At 36.4% G+C, this 27,339-nt stretch overlaps 1 protein-coding gene across 2 annotated transcripts in view; it reads left to right on the top strand.

Moving 5' to 3' along the window:
• Positions 1–26,737, top strand: part of PTPRC (protein tyrosine phosphatase receptor type C) — a 62,397-nt gene extending 35,660 nt beyond the window's left edge. Inside the window, exons 4-29 of one of the 2 annotated variants that reach the window (XM_080348646.1) lie at positions 1,270–1,299; positions 2,088–2,303; positions 2,893–2,997; positions 4,254–4,400; positions 5,257–5,388; positions 6,836–6,985; positions 9,515–9,714; positions 11,966–12,026; positions 12,707–12,815; positions 13,510–13,541; positions 14,692–14,807; positions 15,354–15,444; positions 15,536–15,612; positions 15,846–15,882; positions 16,308–16,405; positions 17,336–17,461; positions 19,237–19,394; positions 19,733–19,868; positions 20,553–20,702; positions 21,151–21,241; positions 21,601–21,734; positions 22,741–22,875; positions 23,193–23,315; positions 23,734–23,912; positions 24,581–24,716; positions 25,515–26,737. In XM_080348646.1, the coding sequence (XP_080204772.1) occupies positions 1,270–1,299; positions 2,088–2,303; positions 2,893–2,997; positions 4,254–4,400; positions 5,257–5,388; positions 6,836–6,985; positions 9,515–9,714; positions 11,966–12,026; positions 12,707–12,815; positions 13,510–13,541; positions 14,692–14,807; positions 15,354–15,444; positions 15,536–15,612; positions 15,846–15,882; positions 16,308–16,405; positions 17,336–17,461; positions 19,237–19,394; positions 19,733–19,868; positions 20,553–20,702; positions 21,151–21,241; positions 21,601–21,734; positions 22,741–22,875; positions 23,193–23,315; positions 23,734–23,912; positions 24,581–24,716; positions 25,515–25,787 (3,242 nt within the window). In that variant the 3' untranslated portion in view covers positions 25,788–26,737. Of the gene's footprint in view, positions 1–1,266; positions 1,300–2,087; positions 2,304–2,892; positions 2,998–4,253; positions 4,401–5,256; positions 5,389–6,835; positions 6,986–9,514; positions 9,715–11,965; positions 12,027–12,706; positions 12,816–13,509; positions 13,542–14,691; positions 14,808–15,353; positions 15,445–15,535; positions 15,613–15,845; positions 15,883–16,307; positions 16,406–17,335; positions 17,462–19,236; positions 19,395–19,732; positions 19,869–20,552; positions 20,703–21,150; positions 21,242–21,600; positions 21,735–22,740; positions 22,876–23,192; positions 23,316–23,733; positions 23,913–24,580; positions 24,717–25,514 lie in introns of both variants that reach the window. The other variant, XM_080348645.1, reaches the window with a different exon arrangement.
• Positions 26,738–27,339: the final 602 nt, after the last annotated feature.

Genomic DNA, 27,339 nt, shown 5'->3' with positions numbered 1-27,339 from the left:
CACAATTATGATACTACAAGCACAGAAAATGTCTTAAAATGAGGGAATTAGTTTTGAATTTCTTTTATCAAACCGAAGCATACAAGCTAGGCAAACAACTGCATTAAATGTAAGGGATTTTTTAGGAAACTTATTAATAGTTTATGAGTAATATTAAAGATACCAGATTTACTACTTGTCAAGCAATTGAAAAATAGAAATTATTTCTACACAGTTGCATAGTAGGAGGGTAAATCTGTCAGTTACTGTGTCCATACTCCTCTTGATATTCACAGAAATTTGCTCATGAAGCAAAAATTTGTGAATTTATGATCTGTGTCCTCCTGTTTTCCAGCGGCTTCTCTTTTGTTTCACTCAGCACTAAACATTTTTTTGAGATCTAATATTGCCAGGACTTACATTATTGTTATCGCAATTGGGCTGTAAGGAATTACTCAGTAAAATATATGTGTGTTCTTGAGAATCTCAGCAACTCTCTACTGCACCCTCTTACTTCATCTGCTCCTTAGGGGCACTGGGTAGCCAGATGTCTCCCAGCCTGGAAGGATGCAAATCTAGGGCCTATCTTCTATGGAAAAAAAATTAGATATCAGTCTTTTTTGGTACTTATACCTTAGTATATTTGAAGTAATTGTTTTCGGGATGAAGTTCTTCACTGAAGCTTCAATATAGGTTTTCTAAATACCAGCTCACAATTTCTTTTGGATATTTCAGGGTAAAAGTAGTTGTAAAATGGTCTGTACTGTTGTGTAAATCTCTTTACAAAGGTAAAAGGAGCTGTGCAAAAAGTAGGTAAATTTTATTTCTTTATTGACATTGGATAGTGTTCAGTTAGCCATTCCACAGCATACGTATCCTGGGAAACTGCTATAACTTAACATACCGCTAAGAGAATGTGTGATTTTGGAATATTCTTGTGCAACTTTGTATGCAGAAATGTTATTAATAGCCAGTTTGATTTGTAGTCAGTGACGCCATTGGAAAATTATGAAAGACACATGATTCCTAAAGGAACTACTTGAAAAATGAGGTTATATGTAGCTTATGTAGCTGATGTTTTCCTCTCTTTTTTATTTTTTTTTTTTCCCAAATGTGACTGAAGTGCTAAATACAATTAGTTGTGTTCAATATATTGAATGAAGAATTTGGGGCAGTATCAGTCAACTTTCTCCAGTATTCTGTAAAAAACAAACCAAAGCAAAACACTCAGACACAAAAACCCAGCCGTGCTGACCTGCATCTTAATTTTGTTTTATTTTCTTCCAGAAGCTTCCACAGTGACAACTGAAGAACCTTGTGGTAAGAACCAAACCCCTTATTTTTCCGCAGTCTGGAAACTTGACTAAATTGGTAAACAGATCAGTAAAACTGATCAGTTAACATCTCAGGGTTTTTCTAAACTGTCTTCCAGTTCCAGGAGAGTAGGATTAAAGTTATTAACATTTCTGGTCTTATCTCCATTTCCAGTTCTCTTTAATTGCCCTGCACTAGGCTGTTGACACCAGCGCTGCAGAGGAGATCTGTCTTCATTCCACTAGGCCCTCCCTAATTTTTCCCCATCATGCTGATAATCACATGCTGCAAACTGCAACTCATAACTAAAGTAAAAGTAAAGTTTGGACATTGGTTTATCTCTCTTCAAAATTACAGACCTTTCCTTTCTAATTTTCAGAAACAGACCATAGCCATTATTTACTAGATGGTAATGAAATTCTTTGAATAAGAAAATTTGAAATTTCTGTTCAAACAAATGATTCAGTGTGTCGAAACAAAGTATTTCACTTTGAACTGACATTTTTAAATTAAAGCAAAACTCGTTCTGGAATGTTCATCCTTTAAGTTTTTTAGCTTTCCTAACTAGAGAATTATTTAAAAGAATATTTTCCTAAAGAAACTTTCTGGTTTGATGAAACATTTTTTTTAAAATAAAAGATTAAAAAAAAAACCAACAAAAACTAGGAGGTGCTAATTTTGCTGTATTTTCTGATTCTTAAACTACATATAGTACTGGGAGCACCACAAAACATTCAATGGTTCTTAAAATTTGTCATAAAATCATTGTTTGCTCTTTTATATTTTTCTCCTAGGTGACATTGAGCACAGCATAACAAGTGTACAAGATGACAAAAATATGGCTATCGTTACACTGAAAAATCTCAGAACAAACATAAGATATGTTATTTTGGAGAATGGCAAGAACTTTACTGGGGATTCTGGCACCTATCAAGTACAACTTAAGAGATGCATGAGCTACACTGTTGAATTTGAAAATTGCACACATATTATTCCACCTATTCCACCTGGTAGGTATAGAAGGAGATTAGTAGTTTCGGGGGTTGTTGTTCTTGTTGTTTGTTGGTTTCAGCTTTTTGCTTGTTTGGTTTTGTCTTTTATTTATTTTTTTTTAACATGCAGTAACTCAGCCTTCCTGGATTTCTTAGTCTATTCTTGTCTCTTCAGACAGAAGGTTTTCATACTTCCTGCTTGGCTTGCAAGATATTTTGTATTTTGAAGTTGCACCTTAAAACTTCTCAGTATTTTCTTAAAGTAGGATGTAAAAAACCTGTAATTTTTTCATTTTAAACGATAAAAGAAAACTTTAGCTACATTGGCCATATGCAGCATGGTTAGCAATAGCAAGACCAGTCAGCACTTGAAAGCAACTATTTATGCTGGATGTTTTGTTCACTAAAGAGATTAAAGGTTTAATTTATTATTTGAATACCATCAATGTCTTTATCTCATTGTGAAATTATTTGTATTAATGTATTATTCTGTGCTAATTGTATCTTCGTATTGCAGCACAAGTCAACAAATACAAAAGAACAAATTGCTTTTTAAAGAATCAGTATAGCCAATGTCACAGTGACATATAATATTAATCCTTTACAGAGAGCAGTAAGAGTCCTTTCAAAGTTGAGGATCAAACTGACACATATGCACAGATTTGTTGGGAAGAGTCGTTGGCCTGTGCTAATGTGACTGTTGATTGTACAGGTAAGACACTTCTAAGATATTTTAAATGTTGATCACTTATTTATTCAGTTACTTTCAAAAGCAATGTGGATGTTGTCTTTTCATGTGAGACTGGAAGATTTAAATTTATTGTGCCAGTTTGAGGAAAAGGCTGTTCAGAATTTTGGGGATTTCCAGGCTGGGGACTACTGTCCCCGTGCACTGGAGATCTGGGTAAAATTCACACCTAGAGAGCTCATTTCCTGAGTTCACCAGCTTCACAAATTGCAGGCTTCTGGAGATTTTGAAGTCCTGCTTGATGGCCTGAAGGGGAGCTGGCAGTTTGGAATTCCTTCAGTCTGTGGGTCTGCTATGAGCTGATCCCTTGCAGACTACCTGGGCAGCTTTGCTCTGCAGGCTTCAGGATGTCCAGAGTTCAGGCTCTCCGCTCTTAGAATCATAGAATCATTTTAGTTGCAAAAGACCCTCAAGATCCTTGAGTCCAACCATTAACTCAACACTGGCACTAAACCGTGTCCCTAAGAACCTCATCTGCACATCTTGTAAGCACCTCCAGGGATGGCAAGTCACCCACTTCCCTGGGCAGCCTGTTCCAATGACCAGCAAACCTTCTCTATGAAGACATTTTTCCTAATATCCAATCTGAACTTCCCCTGGCACAACTTGAGGCCATTTTCTCTTGTCCTGTCACTTGTTGCTTGGGTAGTTGTAGATAGTGATAAGGTCTCCCCTCGGCCTCCTTTTCTCCAGGCTGAACAGCCCCAGCTCCCTGAGCTGCTCCTCAGACTTGTGCTCCAGACCCTTCACCAGCCTCCTTGCCCTCCTCTGCACTCTCTCCAGCACCTCAGTGTCTTTCTTGTCTTGGAGCCGGCCAGCCTGTGGATATATTGTCTCAAAGGCAGCTGGTGTGATAGAGAAGAGATGGATGCTGCATGTCCTTGTGTGTCCCAGAAAAATGTGTGATGAGTGTCCAGGACTGGAGATTTCATCTTTCAGGGAGCTGAAGAGCTAAGGAGCCACTGCAGGGTTCTTCCAGACTCCCATGAAATGTTTTGATTTCCACAGGAAAACAGTAAAGATCTATGCAAACTGAATTAGTATAAAAGAACCTAAATCGTAGTCATTGGATTAGGTTGTACACTTTTCTGTTTGGAATATCTTGATAGTTTATTACAAATTATATTGAACACATATAGTAGAGAAAATCCCAGTTAAAGTGGTACCACGTACTTTTGGAATTGTGAATAATATTGATTAAATTCTTTCTGTGGCTGCAGGTTCACACGTCTTTACAGTATTAAATGAAAGGTGTAACACACTGAAGAATTTATCAGCCAATCATGAGTACAGCTGCAATGGTAATGCACGTTTTTTTGAAAACGATGTTGTCAACCAAGCCTTCACCATAATAACAGATCATGGTGGTAAGTGTAATGCTTATTTTTGCTTTATTTTCTACATATTTCTGGAAACCCCTGCTATGAATCCTGCTATCTCTGTTTCCTGGGGTTGAAGATTTTTGAGCAGCATGCTCTGCCACTCTCAGGTTCTACTCCAGCTCCTGGTCTCCTGCCCTTGTGATTTTTTGAGTGCAGTCACAGTCTTGCTTTCCTTCTCCAACCCCAGTCTCAGTCTTCCAGGCTGATGCCTTCCTCTCCTTCCCTCAGAGACTGTGATTTTTTATATTTTTGGAGCATGGGAACATGGCCAAACATAAGGAAGTTTGAATGAAGACAAAAAAAAAAGTACAGACCTAGTCAAAAGCAAGTGTTAAATTGTTGGTTTGAAGAGATGTGTGATTAAATAATTGTAAACAATATCTCCAGATAAAATTACATATTTTTGAAAGCATTGTTCTTAGAAATAGCTTAGGGTTTTTTTTTTTTCTGAATTAAGAAGGAAATTGCCCTAAATCAAGTAACCTGCAAATAAAAATTCAGACCAAACATTTAATGTTTGTTCAAATTATAAGGAAAGCAAAACAATGTATAATGTTTGGACATGTTGGACAATTTTAGTAATATGTGATATTGCTGTATTCACCTCATCCTAAATTAATAAGATGTATGAAATTACTCTAATACAATGCTTTTACATATACTCAGTTTATACTTATGTATAATTTATTTGAATGAAGTAGACTACCAAAAATATTAGATGTTGATATATTGGTTTAGTATACAGTGAAATTTAACTTAATCAAAGTAGGTAAAAAGAGGAATATTTGGCATTTTCATTCAAACTTTTCCTTCCTTCTCTGTTATTTTCCTTTTACAACAGTTCCAGAAGCACCAGAAGACCTTACAGTAGTTTCTTATGCCAGAAATGTATCAGTTGAATGGAAGCAACCTAGTGACATTTCAAAGGGTCCTATACATGGCTATTGGGTGACATGCAATAGCACAGATGGACGTAAGTATATGCCCCTTTCAATAGAATAATTCAGTTCATGTTTTAATACTTACAGAGCACCAAGCATGATGCACTGTCAAACCATATTGGAATATCTTCAAACCGCATAAAATAGACTTGAGGTTTTTTGGTGGTGTGTTTTTTTTTTTTTTTTTTTTCTTTTTTTTTTGTATAACTCTCTAAGTTTCTTCCCTTGAGGTTGTTTCAGTTGAACCATATGATTATTCAGTTTACCATTTTAGTACACAACTCTGACACTTTTCAGTTCTCATGCTTCTTGTATCGATTTATGACAAGATCGTCAGTCGCCTGGTCAGTTCGTAGCATGGTGCTCTCTGTCTCAGAAAATGCTGCTGTAGCTGGTTAATATATTCTCTGAGAAGACAGGGACCTGGCTTCTGAGTAACAGCAATGCATGTGAAAGTCAGGGGTCATAAGTATGTTAGTTACCATATACATGTATAGATAGGCAAAGCCAAGTGGTTGTCTTTTGCTAAATGGTTATTCTTTTCAGTTGTGCTGCTTTAGGCCACCTTACGTTTAGATGGATAAGTCTGTATGCATTATGCTGGGACTATGTTTTTTAGATGTTTTGAAAATGAAGAGCCTGATACATGATTTCAGGGAATATATGTCAGGTTTAAGCTAGTTCTGGGTTAATTTATTCTTCACATACTGCATGCTTTGTAAACCTTGGCCTGCCACAGGACCCACAGGCTGTCATGCCCCTGTGCTCCCCGGATACAAATACTCTCTCACAGTCTCCATGCACCGAATCTGACCACTACTCAAAAGGGTGGCAGCCCCACACACCAGTTTCTGTGGCTGGTCTGGCTTGTTCAGTGCAGGAGACCGAGGTACTGTGCTGGGTGCAGGGAGGTCACATCTGAAGCAGCCAGAAGGAAACATGGAGGGGCTGTTGCTCCTCAGTTCCCCAAGCCACCAACACCGCAGCTGCAATGTGGGTAATAGCTTCATGCATGTTGCTTCTCATGCAATTCTTTGCTGTCCTGCTTGCCGATCCTGAAAGCACACAACTTCCCTCGCATCATACCGGAACAGACTTGCCCAGTGCACAGAGTGACTTCTGACATTTGTCTACTAAGCCCTTCCCAAGCTGAACACAGAAGAAAGCATCAGCTTCTCTTTATCAATGCACTTTATGTTAGGTTTTGATTACACCCATTTAAATGACATACAAAACGAGCATGAGAACAAAACAGAACAAACACATAACTTCCTACCTTTTTGACTGGGGAATGTATTTCTTCCTTTTCCTGAGCCTTCACTTAACATTACTATTCAATGCAAAGTGACTAATTACAAGGTAATTAAAATAGAAATATACCTGACAGTGGTTTCAGGTAGCTCTGATGAAGTCTTAGAGTTTCTGTGGCCTAATATAAATTTAATTAATTTAATTAATTTCTTTTTTATTTTTGTTAAGAAAATGTCACCGTGACTAACCATGTTTGCCAGAATTTAGTACCTTATATGAAAGGTTCTGTATCTGTGACTCCATATACAAACAGCAAATATAAGCCGGAAAGTTTTATGGGAAAAACTAGAACATATGACTTTAAAACAAAATCAGCAGGTAAGTCTCGTTTGCTAACTGTTATGAACAAGGGTGATACTAGCACAGGGAATACGTACTTTCTTATTGTACTTCATTATGTTTTATATATGTTATTATTATTAACCAAGAAACTGATCAACACTAAAATAATTTTATTGACATTCATAAAATTAGTGTTTTTTAATTTATGTTAATATATTTTTAATTATGCATTTAGTATTAGAATTTTTCGTCTATATACTAGATCAAAAAAAGACAAACTTTTGCATTCATTTGAATTTTTTGATAAGATTCTAGAAAGATCTGTGTCCCAATCTAAATAAAAGATTCAAATTAAACAAAAAGACAATGAAAACCATTTCTTTCTTCTTTGTGGCATGAATGCTACCCAGATGTGCATAATTCACCTTCTGTTCTAGAGCTGTGTGTTTGCTCAAAGCAGACCTGCATTCCCCTGGCTGCGCCAATGCCAATGTCTGTTACGGGTTTTGCTTTGGATGTACATATGTATATGTACATGTACATTTTTTCCCCTGCTTTTAATCTTCAGTTATAGAGCCTTGTACTCTTCTAATTCTTCTTTGAGATAGAAAATAAACAAACAACCACCCTAAACCCCACATATATCTAATTTCTTCCAGTACTTTCAGGCCTAGTTCCACCACCTCTAGACTCAGCTAATATAGAGAAACAGCTATAGGGAAGCTATGATGGTTTATACCGGGTAAGATACTAGATTAATGTTTCCTTTAATTTCACTGAAGAAGCAAAAGATTTTTTTTTTTAGTGAAAATGAAATACTATTTTTGTGCTAGTGATGTAATGATAATGTAAAGTGTTGGCTTTTTTTCCTCCCTACTACCAGGAACGATTAAATATTTTTTTGCTTTTTAGCACTCCTGAGAAGTATGTAGAAATGGATGTATTAATATAAGGACATTAGATCTGACTGTTGTTTTTATTAATTGTGTTTCTGTAGAGCTTTGGGAAATACAGAGACTTCTATCAGACTGTTGTTTTTAATCTGAATCCTATCCTTGTGTGGAATATATAGACCTTTTGTATCCAGTTTTAAAGACAATTAATGAAAATATTTATCTTCCTATTACTCTGGTCATTGAGCTAACAAATTTTAGTTTATAGTTGAAAGAATATACAGATCAAAATTATCAGCTAGAGCCCCAAGGGGAAAAAAAGATGATAAATTAATTGTTTGATAATGTAAACTATTTGATCTGAGACTTAACTGAAAGAGAAATTGAAAAATGTCTTTAATTTTTAGAGAAACCTAATTTGAGCATGATCATGATTTTTCTCTCTGTGACAATCTAGGTAGAGCATATTATATTTGGGAGCCCTCACTTTCTGGGGCTCCACTCATATTTTAATAACTCAGGTGAAGATTACTGTCCAGGACATAAGTTTATTGGTCTGGAAAACATCCTCAGTTCCCTTAATTTTTTAGAAAATAACAAGTAGCTTGCCTTCATGAATTAATGGTATTTATTAAACCTTCTTCAACTGTTACAGCATTTGATAATATGATCAAGCAGATAGCGGAAGAGTTTTATGTCTTCTTGAACAAGAGATTATATCAATAGAGCACAACTCCTTGGAAGCAGAAAACCCCTACATTTTATGAAATATTGTTTAATCTTCCACAAACACGTTTCCTCTAGAAATGTTCACTTTCTCCTTGTCACAGCTCTTTCAGTGGTCTGCTGAATAGGAATTTAACATCTGCCCTGTGAATAAAAATAAGAAGATACATCATAACCACACACTTAGCCAAGTAAAATATCCTGGCGCTGCCACCTGGGGTGTTTGATCTGCTGATAAAGCCTCACACGTCTTAGCTCCGTATATCAAGAAAAAAGCAACTGCATTTTACTTTTTTTTTTTTTTTAATTATTATTTTAAACATGTTAGCTTGCAAGTGAAAGGTCTCTTGGTCTGTGTCCCTAATCTGAAACCCATTTGCTACAACATACAAAATCAGAGTTAGAAAACACAGATTAGACTTAACAGCTTCCTTATCATTAAAAAGTAAAAGATTTTGTGGATTTTGGCGAGCTCTAAGATGATGTGACACTTTAAGGAAAAGAGGATTCTATTCCAAATATTAAAATATACTAATAACTCCTGGTAGGAAATTTCATTTGCAGAAGTTTTAAAACATACTCTCACACAGAAGGCTGTTTGTTCCCCTGTCTTGTCTGTTGTCACATGTTCCTCAAATGAGAAAGTGATGTCAGGCACAAGAGGGAGAGTTCCCATCGTGTTATCTTTGCAGCCTGTCATGAGAGCTCTGATCTTCCCAGCCTTTTCAGTTCTGCTTCACGTTTTTTCAGTTCAGATAAATCTATGGTTAACTAAAAATCGATTTTATTTATCTTACTAAATTGGAACCAAAATTTTTAAGGCAGAAAATGTATGAAATTATTAAGAGAGAAGGTAACAGATGTACATGATCACATACAACTGTTGAAATGTTTGGATTGAAATGATGAGAACAGAACGAGTAACAAACACTTCTTTTGTGAATAGAACCACAGCCAGTGATTGATGTTAATGCAACATTGACAGCTGATAATGCTGTCCAAATCAAGTGCAAAAGTCAAGAAGTGTATGGAGCAAAAAGAGTATTTGAATTGACTTGGGGAAATGATGGAAAAACAGACTACAGTGACAGTTCTTGTGATTTTAAAAGAGAAAATCTCTTGTACTTGACAAACTATACATTTACGGTAAGTGGACTTCTTAAATTAAATGTATGTAATATTGCTGTATATTCATTTTTTAAGCACATTACACTTGATTTTAGGAAAAAAGGCAAATATGGGGGCAGAGGAGTTGATCTATAGGCCACAGATGTAAAGAAGTAGCTATTACTTTGGAGATAAAATGCATATGTGCATAGCTCATAAAAAAAAAAACCCCTTTGTGCTATTCCATATTTGTTCTGACAGCATGAAAAACGCAAGCTAAATAGATTGCTTGTACTTGGGACAGAGAAATTTGGGGTTTCCATAAGTTTTCAAATAGTTTTTTTTAAAGTATAACTGATACTTCAGTGTTTAAAACACATTTCATTTGATGAATGTGTGAGTGTCATTTCAATCACAAGATAAACGTGGGATTTAAGTCTTGAGGTAATTGCTGAGAAATAAATTATTCAGAATTTTTCACTGTGAACATTTTTGATGCTTCAGGAACTCGCTAGTGTAAAGCAGTTCAGATCCTGTTGCGTGTCCTTGCATCAGCCTTTTACGAGCCAGTCATTGTTTCCATACAAAATGTATCATATTCTGTTTACAAGCTTCATTTTTTTCTGAAGGTTTCCTGCTGTTTACTCTTCTTTCAGGCATTTCACCCTTGCATTTGTTGTTTGCAAAGCCAATGGTCTTGTGTGATCCTCTTACTGTGGCCAGTAGGAATATTTTTTTAGATTTTGATAGCTCCTCTCAGTAAAGTTTAAAATAATCAGTAGGAATGACAGTTTTATTACTTTTAGGAACTAGTTTCACTCATTTTCCACAATCTTCTCCGTGTCATCTTGAGGAAATGCAGTATCAGAGAACCTGAGTAGACTAGGTTTTGTTCCAAGGCTTTATCAGTACTTTTCCAGCAGATTCTGCTCCGAAAACTGTATTTGGAAAATGGCAGTGAAGTTCTGTAGGAGCCAAAGATGCTTGCATTGCCCCCTTAGTAAGAGACCCCTGCACTCCTGTGAGCTTTTTGTACAGCACTTGCAGGGATCAGTTTGCCTTGCAGAAGAAATTGGCTTTTGCTTGGCTCTAAACCTGGTTGAGGTTATGGAAGGCTCAAGAAAAAACAAAACCAAAACAAACCAGATCACCTGCGAGAGCTGGCAGATGACACGATTCCCTTCTATCTGCACACTGAACAGTGCAGGGAATAAGCAAGACCTGGCCCAGAAAACTTGCTGCACCAGGTTTCTGACTTTTGCTATTTGAGAAGCTTCTTGCTTGTTTTTTCTGCCACCCCTGCCACTCCTCTGGGTGTTGCATCTTACCATGGCTTTCTTCCCAGGTGCAGAATTCAGAAGCCACCAACCCTCTGAGCACATCGGCCTTTGAGAGCAGGGGGTGGGAGCTGGGGCATAGCCCTTGTGTCTTCAGGAGAGGTTTCTCTTAAGGAACTGGATAGGCTCAGGAAGAGCTCAGCCTGCAATCCGCAATGGGCCTCAAAGCTTCTCCTCCCCTTCAGATGATTTGCAGCAGGAGAATCTAATAAAATCACTATTATTCAGTCCTGTTAGTGTTCTCCACTGTTTAGTATTAAATCTAACTTTAATCATAAGATTAATTTTTCTTCAGAAGAAAAGTATGCGATATTTGACATACAAACTTCAAGGTGCCTATTAGATCTGATAGAAATTTCCATTAAGGTAATTTAAAAGGCCGGATAACTGTAAAATATATTATGAAATAAAAACACATCTAAACAAAGTATTTTAACACCAGTTTAAGTATTCAAAACTTAATGTTACAAGAAAGCAGCTTATTTAAAAGTTTATATGACTTACTTTCCATACAGACTTGCATTGAAAATATCCAATTCAGTTGACTGTTTGTATATATAAGCAAATAAAATAAGGACATTTTATTACATATTACATAACTGTTTCATATTTGAGAGATTCAATTTTGATTTGATGATAGATCTGATATTTTTTTTTCCTCGATTTCCATCAATTTTGATTTTGTAAAATGTCTCCTATTTTGCTAACTTTTTTTGCAAGCAACTACATATTTTTGGGTCTAGATCGTGCTGTAAATTAGGTGGAAACCTGAGCTGCATTATGGCTGACTCTACAAAGATTGATAGTAGATACTGCTGTCAATGAGGCTGATTCATTACAAACAGATGGATGTATTTTGAATATGCACTGTGCTTTGCTTTTAAAACATTTTATGCAGAAATTTTTACTTGTTGTATCTCAACATCTCTATTTTTCTCACCCACTGCATGCAGATCTTAGTGGATAACGGAGAATATAGAGGGCAGCCAGTAACAGGGAGTATTAGAACCAGATGTAAGTAAATATATACAGCATTTCTACTTTTAGATTTCAGCATAGTGTGGAGTAGTAGTGTAAATTGTGAATTTAATTACAAGTGCTTCTAATTAAAAATCCAAACTACCTAGTTTTATACTTCATAGTTGTTCTGCATTTGAAAAAAATAATGTCCTAATTCAGCACTAATGTAACAGATGATGTTTACAAGACATTGACGGTAATTCAGAATTATTACACCGCTGTGCTTTCTTCAGGAAACATTCAAATGCAACTAGAAATTAATTTATCTAACTTGAACTATTCACTTTAGGATTACTTTCTTGTGTTCAGATCCTGTATTTCAGGAGTTGAACATGTGTAACTTGCCAAGGATTCCCAGCTCCCAGATCAGGAGCAGCTGGGAGCTCCAGTGCTCAGGTGTACAGATCACACAGAGCAATAGAGAACCATGCTGATGCTCAGCCAGTGGGTCACCTGTGGCATTTTGACAGGTGGGCATGAAGAGCTCCAGTTTTCTTAATGAAGAAATAAAACTTCCTTTTCTTTGAGCTTGGAAGTTTCTGGCACTTTGGAATAACAAATTTAAACTAAACACTTAAAAATAATTGAATTGTTTTGTTCTTTTAATTTTTTTTTAAAATTAAATTTAAAAAAGGAAAATATAATTTTTAAATGTATTCTTTTTCTCTTGCTAGATAATTCTAAAGCACTGATTATATTCTTGGCATTCTTGATTGTTGTGACATCACTCGCTTTACTACTGGTTCTGTACAAAATCTATGATCTTCACAAAAAAAAGCTTAGGTAAGCTTTGTGTTTCTCTCCCTCTCTTACATGTAGGGGTAGAGGGAAGGCGTTTTCCACAAGATTTCCCAATGGGTGTTGCAAAAATGTTTCAAACTGGATGTTTCTTTTATACTGGGGAAAGACATCCTTTTAACTATTAATCCTTTAAAAAGAAACTCAACTTTTGGTGTTTTTTCTGGGAATGCAAATACAACAAAATAGTTTTAAAATGTCTCTGCTACACCCTTTCTCGGGGTGGAGGAGAACTGATGTGCTAGAACAAAATGTTTGTCACTTGTTTTGTGAAAAAATATTCACAAATATCTGGAAATCCTTACCTTTGTGATTTAAGTTAAAAATAATGACAATAATACACACTTTATTGGAATTCTTTCAAATGCTTATTCACCAGAAACCATATCTCAGGGGGCATTTGCTGCTGTTGGAGGTGGAGGAGTTGGGGCAGTTTCTTCAGAAACTTCTCAGCACTTTGGCAACAGCAGAACTTGGGGATTCATCCCTTCCAGCTTCTTCCAAAGCACCCCTGCATGGGGCCTATAATGCCTGTAGCGCTGTTGTTTCAGAGAGCTTGTAACACAGTCTGCTGGTTATGAACAGTTTTGGTGTTCACGTACAAAACTGCTTTTATTTAACTCCTTGTCACATATGTCTTACGAGTCAGAGCTTTTACAGATCCTTATGCTTCTTGCAGCAATTCTTCTGAAGGTGTTAACCTTGTTACAGGTGAGTATCTCTATATATTTGGCTAGTGGAAATAAAATTAGCCATGTCTTGCTGCCACCTTTGAATTTTTTACATTCTAGGTTGTATAGATAGATTACAAGATAAAGCCTCATTTGGAGAAAAAGAATGCTTTGGTAAATACACAGCAGAGGTATTTACATTTAAATGGACTGGAAGCTTACCAGTGTTTGAAAAACCCTTATTTGTTATTTAATTACAAACCCAGTTTTGTTACCCCAGACAATGGCTGTTATATGTTTAAACCTGAGAGTAAGTCCAGAATCAAAGACAGCTTCAACCAGAATTTCCCTTTCTAGTGCACCTTTTTCAAACCAAGAATTTAAACATAAGCTAGTTGGGCTTTACTGTGAAATTTTGAAGGCTGCCAAATTCCAAAGACTGAAATTGAACATTACGTGCAACTTTTTGCACAGGATTTCAAAGCCTATGAAGAAAGGCAGAATCAATCAATGCCAGAAATCTTCAAGAAAAAATAATTTATGACATTCGAGCCCACAGAAATTAACTACATTGAATGGGAAGTAATACTATGTTGATGTTCAAATCCATTTGCTTAGACACACAGTTGTTAAAAAAAAGTATCTTTTCAGTGTAAATGAAAAATGAGTAAATGTGTAGTTAAGAATGTTAAAACTTGTTCAGTCATTAAAGATGGTACTACAGTTTATTGCAACTCAGAGAATAAATTGGAGAAAATCTGGAAAAGTAGGTGATGGATGTTGTTATATTTGTAAGTTGTTTGCACAATAGTCCATTTTAGCACTGATGATAAATGATTAGAATGAAGTAGAGGGTAAGACCACATAACTATTGTGGATGTTAGGGCTGTTGCCATGACCTGAACATGAGAATCAGCACTTTGTACAAAAGAGCTGTCAACGCAGCGTCCCTGCACGTGGTCTCCTCCAGAGGTGTCTCCAGTCAGGCAGCAGAGCTCAACAAGCTCTGCTGTTCCCAGCACCTGTTTGCTCACTGCTGGCTGGGACACCACCATATTTTTTGAAAAATATTTAAAATAAAGAGTTTTGTCCTTTTGATAATTTATCTGACATTTCAAGAATCATGTTTACTGAAAAGTAATTAACATTTGCAAAGTCTTTGTTACTAAATGTTCAACATATTTACACAGTTAAAGATGATGACAGGCAACTTCTGAACATAGAGCCAATACCTTCGGAGCAATTGCTGGACACGTACAGGAGGAAGATTGCTGATGAAGGAAGACTTTTCTTGGATGAATTTCAGGTTTGTCATTGGCTCAAAATATACCATAGGTTTGTAGCCAGGTAGTTGGAAGAATTCTGTTCAAGAGCACGCACTGGTTATATAGATAAATAAATAAATAAATAAAGCTAGAAAATTGAGTGAATTCTCAGCCAATATCAAATAGGCTTCAGTTAATTTTGCTACCAAGATCTCTTCATTATAAGATGATGGTACATTTTTTTTTTCTTTTTTTTTTTCCTGAAGGTGTTTTTCAGAAAAAAAGTATTAAATACATGGTGTAAACACTTCTCATTCTGAAGTAGCTTTTAATGCATATTAATACTCTCTCTTACTGCATAGCCATGGGGATATAAATAATATAGAATTGTGGAGATATATATTATTTACACTGAGGGAAAATAAATTTGTTTATTTTAGAGATAAGAAATATATGAAGTAGTATCTTATGAAACAGAATGTTAACTTCCAGACTTATTACCAAATTTTTTCCATAAGCATTTGACTGAAAGCAGAAACTATTTTAAATATATGCTTACCTAATAAAAGAAACATTGTATTTTACAGAGTATCCCTAGAGTTTTCACTAAATTTTCAATAAAGGAGGCCAAAAAGAGCCATAATCAGAATAAAAACCGTTACATTGATATCCTTCCATGTGAGTATTTGTTACAATTTATGCATGTTATAGAAATATTTGTTTTCTCAATGCCCTAATATAATTATTTTGTTTTAAATGATTTAAACAGATGATCATAACCGTGTTGAGCTCTCAGAGATCCCAGGAGACCTAGGATCAGACTATATCAACGCAAGTTATATTGATGTGAGTGACTTCTACTTAAAAAAAGTCTTAAGCACTATTGAAGAAATTCTGTAGTCTGTATATTTCATGCATCAAACACCGTTAAGGATTTCCATTTAAGTTCTTTCCATCTTCGTAATGTATTCGGTATTATTGGACTGTTGCATATTGAACTTATTTTTAAAGTTGCAAATCTTTTAAATTGTTCATGCTTCATCCTTTCTCAAAGTTGATTATCATTGTACCTTTTGTAGGGCTTCAAAGAACCAAGAAAATACATTGCTGCACAAGGTAATTTTTAACCTTAAAAGAATATGCTTCCTTTGTTCACCCATTTTTGTTAGAGAGTAATAAAAAAAGTATTAGTAAATTTAAATAAAAATTGAAAATCTGACATTTTGAACTTCAATATGAAAAGGTTGCTAACGAGTTTATGCTTAGGGAGTTTTGTGAAGATGAACAAGTTGTACTTTAAAGGCAGATTTCTCATGTGTAATTTTACATCAAAAGTTTTCAGATTCATAGCTATGCACTAAAGAAATATATGAGACTTTTAAAATGTTATAACCTAATGGCAGCAGTCACAATGATATCAAGCGTTACTTGCATGATGTCTGGTTAACTCTTCAGACTGCATGGCTAAGCATGTCAGGAAAACGCGTGTTTTTAATGTAGCTGTACTCTTTGAATAACTCCCTTAAAATACCTCCTGCTAGGCCCCAAGGATGAAACCACAGATGATTTCTGGAGAATGATCTGGGAACAGAAGGCAACCATTATTGTCATGGTGACTCGGTGTGAGGAAGGAAAGAGGGTGAGAAATGTCCGTCCTTCCACCCATCCATCTTTTCATTCTTCTTTTGTCTGAAAACAGAATGGGTTGCTGTGCTGTGGTGAATTACATTTTGTTCTTAGTACTTTGTTTTCATTCTTTGGTGTTCTCTTACTGTGGCAGAACCTATGTTGGAAAGCATGCCAAAACAGTGTTGCCTCGTGTAATTACCAGTCTTATCAGATAAAGTCACTTTAGTCACAGCTGTAAGTAGCAGAGGGTGAGCTTCCAGGTTCCAGCTAATAAATCTAGAAAAGGGCTCAAAGTAGAAATCTAGCTCCTCTCAGATCTGGCTTAAAAGGTATGGTTTGTATTTTTCTCCTGTCTATTATCTTCTGATATTCTGGCAATGCCCTCAGTAAATGCTAGACAGAATATTTTTTCCTTTAACTGGGAAGTTGGATGCTTCTAGCTTGCCTTTGTTCCTTACCCAGGTACAGCAGGGAGAAGGGGTACTGCTGTTTTAACTGCTTTTAGAGATAAAAAGGTTGGCAGTATGCAGATTTACAGCATTCCCAAGTTGATGTTACAAGCAGGCAGGAGTAACATTCCTCACTGAAGACTGAAAAAGAAGCTGTAGAAGTAGCTGCAAACTTTTCTACAGCCTTCAGGTTACAGCAACAGTAGTTGTTCACTTCTTAAACTAGTGTATGGGATTTTTTCCTCATTTTATGTTCCAAGTTAAATTCCATGGGCATATGCTTCAGGTCAGAGACCTGAATTGTTGGATATTTGGAATTATTTAGCACTGACATCCTAAACAGTGACGCCTTTCCAGGAGAGGACAAAGACCTGTGAGAAGCTGGAAAAGCTATACTGAGTTGCCATCTGTTTTAAATTAGACTTTCTTCCAGCTCTCAGTTCTCTGCGACTTTGTTGTCATGCTGCTCACCTAACTTCATATCTTCATAGAACAAATGTGCCCAGTACTGGCCGTCAATGGAGAATGGCTCTGCAACATATGGGGACATCATTGTGAAGATCAATGAAAGTAAAACATGTCCAGACTATGTCATTCAGAAACTACACATCACAAATGTAAGTTGATTCAGAAATATAAGACTGACTAGGATTGGAGTGTCTCTTTGAAGTCTGTACATATTGTTGAGAGTCAGCTATCAATAGAAGATGATTTGCTGTTTTTCCCTAAACAACATATAGTGAAAGAGAAAACTTCTTAGATGTAGATGCCATTCCTTACAAGAAATGAGTTACAAATATATTTCCCAACTTAAAAATGTATTTTCCATAGTATTCTGAAATTGGCATTTAGGAAGAAACTGTTAATATGCTGTTAATTATAGAAAACTTAATACATTGTGGTTTCCTTACATATTTAGCTTGTTCTACATGTAGAATCATTAAGGCTGATTAATTGCTTTCTTCTATACCTCTGAAATCACATTGGTGGTTCTGTGCTTAATTGAGATCAAAATTTGTCATTTAAGGCTAAATGCTTCTCTCCAGGCCCTTTGTGAAAATATTTCAGTGAAGGTAAATGAAGCACAAGTCATCGATAAAAGCATTAAGACTCAAAGAATAAATTTGCTGACAGATCTTCAGCAAAATAGTCAAGCAATAGACTCCACCCGTCTTTATCCATGATTTGAACTGGAAATTCCTATTCTGCGGTCTCATGTGGTCTGATTAAAAGAAAGTTGCAACTTAGTGTGAAGACAGTGAGAATATCAGGATGTTAAGAAGTAATTATTAACCAAGACATTGCTCTGTGACTAGAGCAATCTGACATTAGAAATGAGAGTTTGCTGCAGGTTGAGGACTGATATTTTTAGAGCTGTCTTCTCTCTGTTCGGCTGACATCATGTTAATACAGATAAAACTGATATTGGTTGTGGAATCGAAGAGTGGTCCCTGGTGAGAAAGTGCAGACTTCTGCAGTTCTGGTGGCATAGTGATGTATAATTCCTGACTCAATGGCAAATACCTGTATGAATAACTGTGCCACAACTGGGTAATTCAACTTTGAGTCAGAATTTGGGGGTTAATTCCTGGAGAAATACCCATATAGCCATACTAAATCTTGGCAAGTAAATGAATGCCATTGAGATGTCTTGAGATGTCTTTCTCCTTTTTTTTTTTTTTTTCATAATCGTGGTTATCACATTATGTGTTCTCTGTTTTACTCTAGCAGCAACACATGAAAATAAGACTCCAGACTTGACATAATTTAAGCTTTAATGAAGTGACTTAAGAGAGTCAGTCTCATTGAAAATCATAGGTTTTCTTGTATCTGCCTCTAAAAGGTAGAAGTGTGAGTTACAGTTTAAATTTCTTAAAAAAAAAAAAAAAACAACCAACAACGACAAAAACACACACACACAAAACAAACAAAAAACCACCAAACAAACAACAAAAAGAAAACACCAAACCCCAACTGTTACACCCTCAACAGGCTGCTCCTGGGAGATGTAAGAGAATTACCAAGTTGTACCCCTTGAAGTAAGCAGAGATACGCAGTGGCCAAGTTGTTTATGAATAGGGTGGGGGAAATATACTGTACTCTAGATCATAGGCTAACCTGAGAAAAAAGTCTTTATAGCAACACTTTAAACCTCCTGTTTGTCCTCTATTGAAATCGTGTGTTCTAGATTCATACATATTTTTTAATGAAAATTGAATATGAAAAATGTTGTAACCTCAGGAACCATTGGGATTGCAACATTACAGCATACTGCTTGAAATTTCTGTTTCAACATTTGAGAACTGTTGCCCTTATTTTTCTCCTTCTTTGTATATCTACACTTGATTTTGGCTTTGTATATATATAAAACCCCATCCTCCACTTTGTCTAGGGAAGAGAAAGGACAGCTGGAAGAGATGTCACTCATATTCAATTCACAAGCTGGCCAGACCATGGAGTTCCTGAGGATCCACATCTCCTTCTCAAACTCCGACGCAGAGTTAATGCTCTCAGTAACTTTTTTAGTGGCCCAATAGTCGTTCATTGCAGGTAAATATATATTATTTTTTTAAAATTATGTTAATGTTACATGAACATGAAGTGAAGCTATTCTGAAAAGGAGCTGGCAAAAGTATTTGACTGGTCCCAAATTTTGTGAGTTGATCATTTGAGAGTGAGGCATCCAAAGGTGCATTAAAAAGGCCTGTTTTCTTCAGGTCAATAAAATCTGAGGTTATGTAGACTTTTGGACCTTTGGAAAGCAGCCAGATAAACTTCCAACTGTCCTGTTGTTACACATTTTCACTTTCACTCTCCCACTGACTATTCTCCTCCAGTGTGGGACTGGGAGGTTCTGCTCCTTAATCAAATCCCTTTGTGCTTTGCAGTGCCGGTGTTGGGCGCACCGGGACATACATTGGAATTGATGCCATGCTGGAGGGGCTGGATGCAGAAGGCAGAGTGGATGTTTATGGCTACGTTGTGAAGCTGCGTCGGCAGCGGTGCCTCATGGTTCAAGTAGAGGTATTTCACCAAAACTCTGCTCGCTTAGGACTCTTCTTTGCTAGGGCTTCATCAGCATTTCTCAGGAGGGCGCTGCTTAGTCCTGGGAACTGCTACAGTTCAGCTGAAGTTGTTCATACAAAATGTAACTCTGAAAAACACAGAGAGAAAAACTTCAACACAGTTTTTCAGTTTTAGTAACTTTTTAACTTTTTAAGTTTAGGCTTTAAAAAAGGAAGCCAAGAAGAACATATTAGATTTTATAATCCAGCTTCTGGCATACAATTCACAAATGCAAAATTGAGCTTACATAGCCAAACTCCATTTTCAAATTCTGCAAACTCTCTGTCTAGGTGGGATTTTCAGTTGAGTTGAGAGTACAGCAAAAGTTATGGACTAATGCAGTGCATGTTTTTAACTTATTTAATAGTTTTGCAGATCTTTCAAATCTCAGTTGTGTATTTATTGAATGACATTACATTTATTTGCAGAACACTTTTCATCCAACACACTAAACATGCCCCAAAATTTCTAGTTTGGAAGCCACTCTGATTTTTAATACTTTTATTTAATGATAATGGTTAATATTGTTAACACTGATAACATAATGAGAGTAATAGTTTCTTACAATGGTTTTAAAAAGTGATGATTTTTTTAACTTCTTTAATAACTTCATTTTTAAACCCTTCAAATGGGAAACACCAGTCACAGTACATCCTTATCCATCAAGCGCTAGTGGAATACAATCAGTATGGAGAAACAGAGGTCAGTCTCTCGGAACTGCATTCCTATCTTAACAATCTGAAAAGAAAAGATCCTCCGAGTGATCCTTCTCTGCTGGAGGCAGAGTTTCAGGTAAATCAGCGTTACGTTCTAGTGCCCTTACCTCTCACTTACATTAGAAAGTGCCTTGCATAATAGTCATGAGAGAGAGATACCATACATAATAGAGCATTCCAGTGCTATTTTATTTCTCTGACACAGAAACAGTTTCTTCACCTGTAGGTAAAGCTGGAAAAAAACTGTAATTAATAAAATTTTATTTCTGCATTTGATGTTAACATTTTTAATGAGGTTGGGGAGCATAGAACAGTTACTTGTGTCTATGTGCATGATTTCTTGCACTATTGTTCATGCTATAGCAGACATTTTTAAAGTATAGTCCAGATGTGACCAAAGTTTAAAGAACTGAAATAAGAAGTGAGGCACTGGGAGATGAAGGCCAGGTGTGGGTGTCCAGAGGGAACAGTGATCCCAGGAACTGTTTTAATCAAACTTAACCCCAAACATCATCTTTCTTTAGAGATTACCTTCCTACAGGGGGTGGCGGACACAAAACACAGGGAATCGTGAAGAAAATAGAAGCAAAAATAGGAATGCTAATATAATCCCATGTAAGTGTTTTCCGTGAAACTTCCCTTATTTTATCTGTTATCTTCTGTAAGACAATCTACTAAATTTTGAAAAGATGGCAGTAATTCACCTTGCTGAGATATATTTGATTGATTAATTTTCTCTACACTGTAATATTAGAAACTTCTCATAGTGTTTTAAAAAAGAAGACATGGAGTTTTAAAAACATGAATTATTGGGAGTGTTTATTTCAAATAAAGTGGTCTTTGTTCTGCAGTCTATTGTGAAATGACTGGCCTTTTTCTGTCTGTTTTCTCCTCCGCACATGCGGGGAGAGCCCCCTTCTAATGCTGTACCTGAGCAGCAGTGTGGCATAATGGTGACATTTTGTCTCATGCAGATGACTTTAACCGAGTGCCCATCAGGCACGACGATGAATGCAGGAAGGAAGGTGAACATGATTCAGATGATTCCTCAGATGAGGACAGCGACTGTGAGGAATCAAGCAAATACATCAATGCTTCCTTCATAACTGTATGTATTTTGAGTATCCACTATAAGTATTTCACAAACTTTCAGATCAAACAATATTCTAGCTTGAGCCCTTATTCTCTTTTTGGCTTCAGAAATAGAACAGGATTTACCTGAATAAGAGAGAAACATCTGACACTGGATTTGCAAGTCCATTTATAGTTTTCATCATCAAAATCTACATTTTGCTACAGCTATGAGTCTTTTTCCCTTACATAGTCTTGTGCGATGTCAGCTAGTGACAAGAAACACAGAAACAGTTTTTTCGTTTTGCTTGTGAGTGTCTGTGTTATGTTTAAAACCACTAGCTTTCAGACTGGCCTCATGATAACATATGTTTCTATTAGTGGGCATCTGTCTATGTACAAGTTGATCCATATTAATATTTTCCCTGTTAGTGAAATGTGAGTATAGTTTGTCACATATACAAAACCCTATAAGTTATCAATTTTTTAGTATCCTATATAGTCCCAAAAAGAAGGAGAGCAGTTATTGGTCATTAATGAAGTAACTGATTTTAATGGACTTACTAGCTAAATTGTATTTATCTGAATTCTTTAAAATACTGCACAGTTAGGATATATATTCAGAGTAAATTTATTTTTACTTTTGGTTAGGTCAGCATGAACTGACTCGTGCACCAACTTTGTGTGGTATAAACTCATTTTTTTGTGATCACATTAAAAAGCTGTTTAGAATTAAATGTTTCAGCCCTTAAAATTATGCTTTGCAGGAAATGGCAGGGAGAGATCTCAGCCACTGCAGCATGAGGATACCTTGTTGTCAATCTGGAAGTGATAGTGTTTTTAGGAGGACTGAGTTTGCTGTCATTTGGCACCTAGAATTCCTGTAAGATCATTGCCCACTGTGATAAGCATATTCTTCCTATAAATAAAAGGGTTCATTACTTTATTTCACTGGGTATTCTTTAAATGGCAGTGAGTTCTGTTGCTTGACAATCACAGTTCAAATGAATTAAAGAAAAAAATATTAAAAATTTCTTTTATAGGGTTACTGGGGTCCGAAAGCCATGATTGCAACACAGGGACCACTTCAGGAAACTATCTGTGACTTCTGGCAAATGGTCTTCCAAAGAAAAGTCAAAGTCATTGTTATGCTGACAGAGCTGAAAGAAGGAGATCAGGTAAGGGCATCATCTTCACACTGACACATTAAGGGTCCTCTACATGCAAAGAAAACACTGCACTGCACTCTCCATTCCCTTCCTCCAGTTAAGCGTGTTTCATGAGATGAGGAGTTTGGATTTTCAACATAATTTGTTGTATTATTTACTTAGTTTACTTTCTAATGAAGTTTTGAGGGGAAGAGTGTATGATGCTATATTTTGAAATATAACGACACTCCTACTTTAAAGTCAATACGTTCTGTAAGTGCATGTGAAAGATAAAATAAAAGGAAGTTTGAATGGTAAGCACCGACTTGTACTTTTATCCATTTTAGGAACTCTGTGCACAGTACTGGGGAGAAGGAAAACAAACATATGATGGCATAGAAGTTCAAATGACAGATGTCAACTCTTGTCCTAGCTATACCATACGTGCATTTGATGTTACACATCTGAAGGTAAAAGTTTCTTTGCAGATTCCAAAAGGAAGATGTAAATTTATTTCCCTTTTATAAATTTAGTCTAAAGAAAGAGAAGGGACAGTTCCCACTGCACTTACCTCCTGCTCTACAAAATGGAAATACTTTTGTCTTCCAGATCAGCAGCCAATCATGATAAATGCTATAAATTATGTCAAATTTTCCATTTACTGAATTGTTGAGATGGTGGTATTGGAGTCTCAGGCGGTCAGCTGTCTTTCATACTTCAGGCAGAGTATGGATGTCTACCTACCTCATAGTCATGAGGTAGAACTCACATCACCATGCAGTTCCTCAAGAATATAATTTTTCTTTTGTAAATCAGTGGCAATAGATACACTATGTGAATCTTTATTTTAACCTGAACATTGACTACATCTCCACTGTTGTTTTTCAGACAAAAGAAACACAGAAGGTTTATCAGTATCAGTATCACAAATGGAATGGCTTGGATGTTCCAGAAAACCCCAAAGATTTAGTTGGCATGATTCTCAACCTTAAACAAAAAGTCCCAGCCAGAGCAGTCACTGAGGACAACAGGAGTACCCGCAGTGTCCCACTCGTCGTCCACTGCTGGTGGGTCTGAATTCAGCACATACCTTAGCCTAACTCTAAGTTCTGGATATACGTAGCAACCACAATTCTGGGATGCCTTCCTTTTCCCACAAACCTTTCCATGTGTCTGGAGACTCAGCTCTCCCTAGCAGATTCCTTAAATTGCTCAAATGTGACGTTTTTGATTGTAGTGTTGAAAAGTGAACATGCTTCAGCACGTGTGAGCATGGAGTAGGTGGTCAGAGCTGGCTGATCCTGCCTGGTACACACATTTTGGGAAGAAATGCTTGGTTGGAGTGTTCTTGTAGCACACTACTAATGAGGATCTAGCAAAGCTTTTAGGTTAATCTCTCACTCCAGTACATAAGCCCACTTTTTTTTAGGACCATTTCCAGGAATAGGCTTGCATACCACCTAAAGTGGAGGATAATCCCGCTAAACAATTGTTAAGACTGTAACTTTGAAGCTTTTCTCTTTCCCCTTAGGTAGCCATCTGAGATCTGGGTAGTCTCTAGATAAACTGTGTCTTGCGTGTACAGATATTCTTAATAGTAACAATTTCAGTCCAGTAAAAAATGTTTTGGAAATGTAATTCATTATGTAGACTTTGAAATGTATCTAACATTTAATCAGAGGACTCACTGATTTTGCATGTTAAATTTGAATGTACATTTTGTATCATCTTCTAGTGATGGATCACAGCAGACTGGTGTATTTTGTGCTTTAATGACCCTCTTGGAAAGTGCAGAAATAGAAGAAGTAATAGATGTTTTCCAGGTAGTAAAATCTCTTCGTCGCACCAGGCTGGGAATGATCTCCACCTTTGTAAGTAAATCTTGTGAATTACCAGAAGAAATTATGAGATTACCTATGATGGTTACTAATATCCTCATAACCTTATGCATCATTCCTGCATACGGAACACTAATTCTAATCAGGATGTTCACAGCCACTCACCACTACTTGGGAATTGGCCATCACTGATAAGAATGGAGGAGGCTGTGAGATGCCCAGAGCCGTAATTCTGCAATGCCTTTGCAGGAAGGTGCATATTAAAAAATTACAAGTGGCACGAATTGATGCTTCTGACATTGCTTCAGGGACATACGTGCACAGTGTCCCTTAACTTCTGCAGTTAGGAGGCTAACTCCCATTTCACAGCCTAGCAGCCACTCGTTTTGTTTGAATCACTCCCAGGGAACTGTGTCTCTGTGGCAAACACTGCATTTGCTAACAAACCAGAACTATGAGTCATCAGTATGTGGCAGGTTAATAGATTACTTTCGTAAACTCCTTACAACACGTGTTATTTACAACTTAGGTACTCTAAAAAGAGGTATTTTTGATACTTCGTGGATGAAGGGGGTACTGAGTGACTCAACTTGGAACATTTGATGCAGGTAGTTACAGAGACATTACATTCACATGAAGTCAGAATAAACGGCAAAAGCAATGCTGTGTATGCCCGTGTAACTGTGGAAGCTGTTTTATATGCTTAATATGCAGTCTTACATGTTCAACTATGTGTTACGTTTCTAAAATTGAAGAAAACAGAGAAAGAATGGGTTTAGTCTTGAGCTCTGAGCATTCCATTCATACTAACTTCTTCTCTTTATATTTAAGGAACATTACCAATTTCTGTATGACACCATTGCCAGTGCCTACCCCGCACAGAATGGACAAATAAAGAAGAACAGCCAGCAGGAAGATAAAATTGAATTTTGCAATGAAGTAGAAAAAACAGATCAGGAAACTGATTTGATCACTATTGACGTTACTCCATCAACAGCGGCGGAAAATGAGCCTTCTGAAGTATGTGATGATTCTAATGCTGCAGATAGCACTAAGGGAACAGAAAGCTCTACAAATGGCCCCACAACTCCAGTTCTAACTTAGAGGCTATACTAAAAAGAAAAAAAAAAAAGTGCTTTTTCATGTGCAAAAATCTTAATATAAGAAGTATAAGATTTGTTCCTCTTCACACCTTTTTTAGAAAACATTTACTGTGGTACCAATTTTTCAAAGGTACAAATTTAAAGAAATACTTGAAACTTTTAGAGAGTGTCAAAGAACTGTGAAAGTTTAATTTTTATGTAGATTTGCATTTAATACTTCTTAGAAACATTGTCACTATTTTTATATTTTTCATTTTAAAAATATGTACAGTGTAGTACTACGCTGGACAGTGGGAAGGAATTTTTTTTACTTCTATAACAAGGAGAAAGGCAACTCAGAACAACAAGGTTAGTGTGTTGCAAAAACAGGTCTCTCTTCAAAACTATTAGCAAGTAAATTAACCCAGTTGGTAGGTATATATGCCAGCATTTCAGGAGCGCTGACTAAGCACTGCTTTAATAATACCCCATGGAACTTGTGGGACTTTGCCAAAGAGTTTACCGTTTACATCATGGGGCAATTCCAAGGAATTCAGATTTACAAATAATCTGGATGTCCTCCTGTATCAATGTGGAATAGAAATTTTTGCATTTTTCTAACATGCCTCAAGGTGTCCTTGTTGCTCCACATATATTAATCTGAGGTTTCAGTGTTCGACTCCAAGAAGAGTTTGGAGATTGGCGTTTGAATGATTGCAACGATTCTGATAAAAAACTCCTTCTGTTTACTCTTAGAGCTTACAATACTGTGCACTTGCACATCTGTTTCTTAGCTTACTGTTATTTAAAGGGATGGCTTCCATGAATGCGTCTGAACTGTTTTCAGAATTGGAAAATACGTATATGCTTTTCCTCCAAACTTTGTAGATTTTAATTGGTACAGGATTATTTTTTTTCATCATGAAGTTTTGTATGTTACAATTGCGCTATTTTTACCATTTCTTGCTGGATTTTAGCTCACTGTTTTTAGAAGAAAATAAAAAATAATTAGTAGTTGACAAAGTGGAAATTATTTTGTTCTATTGGACTCTGCAAACCGATCGTTTTCTTCTAAATGCACAGTCTTGTGTTATCCCATACATGGAAAAAAATTACAAATTTCAGTAGGAAAACACACCTTTTAATTTTTATAAAATTGTGCATGAAGCCAGGTAAGTGTCATGATTCTCTCATTACAGAGGAAGGAAAACCCATTTTTCTTTTGCATGAAGTCATTAAAGGAACAGTCACTCAGCAGAATCAGTGCTCCTGAATCACTGCATATTCCTAATCTCTCTTTACAAAACATAATCAAAAATACTTAGAGACCATGTAAACAACATGTACAGTTGCACTTGGTTAAAAAATTAATTTAATTTTGCTGTTACTCTAGATCAAGCATTTCATTCACAGTTATCAGCTCAGACAAGTGCTTCCTGGCAGTCTTGCTTGAACACATGTCAGCAAACAGGGACCGAGGCAGTGGGATTCCCCTCGACTGGCAGCTGAGCTGCTTTTCCAACTGAAGCTCTGTGAGGTGATAAACTAACAAAGCTGAGGGAATAACCTGTGGA

This window comes from Nesoenas mayeri (genome assembly GCF_963082525.1).
Source record: "Nesoenas mayeri genome assembly, chromosome: 8".
Lineage (NCBI taxonomy): Eukaryota > Metazoa > Chordata > Aves > Columbiformes > Columbidae > Nesoenas > Nesoenas mayeri.
Note: the sequence above shows the minus strand (reverse complement) of the source record. Positions and strands in the feature narration are given on the sequence as shown.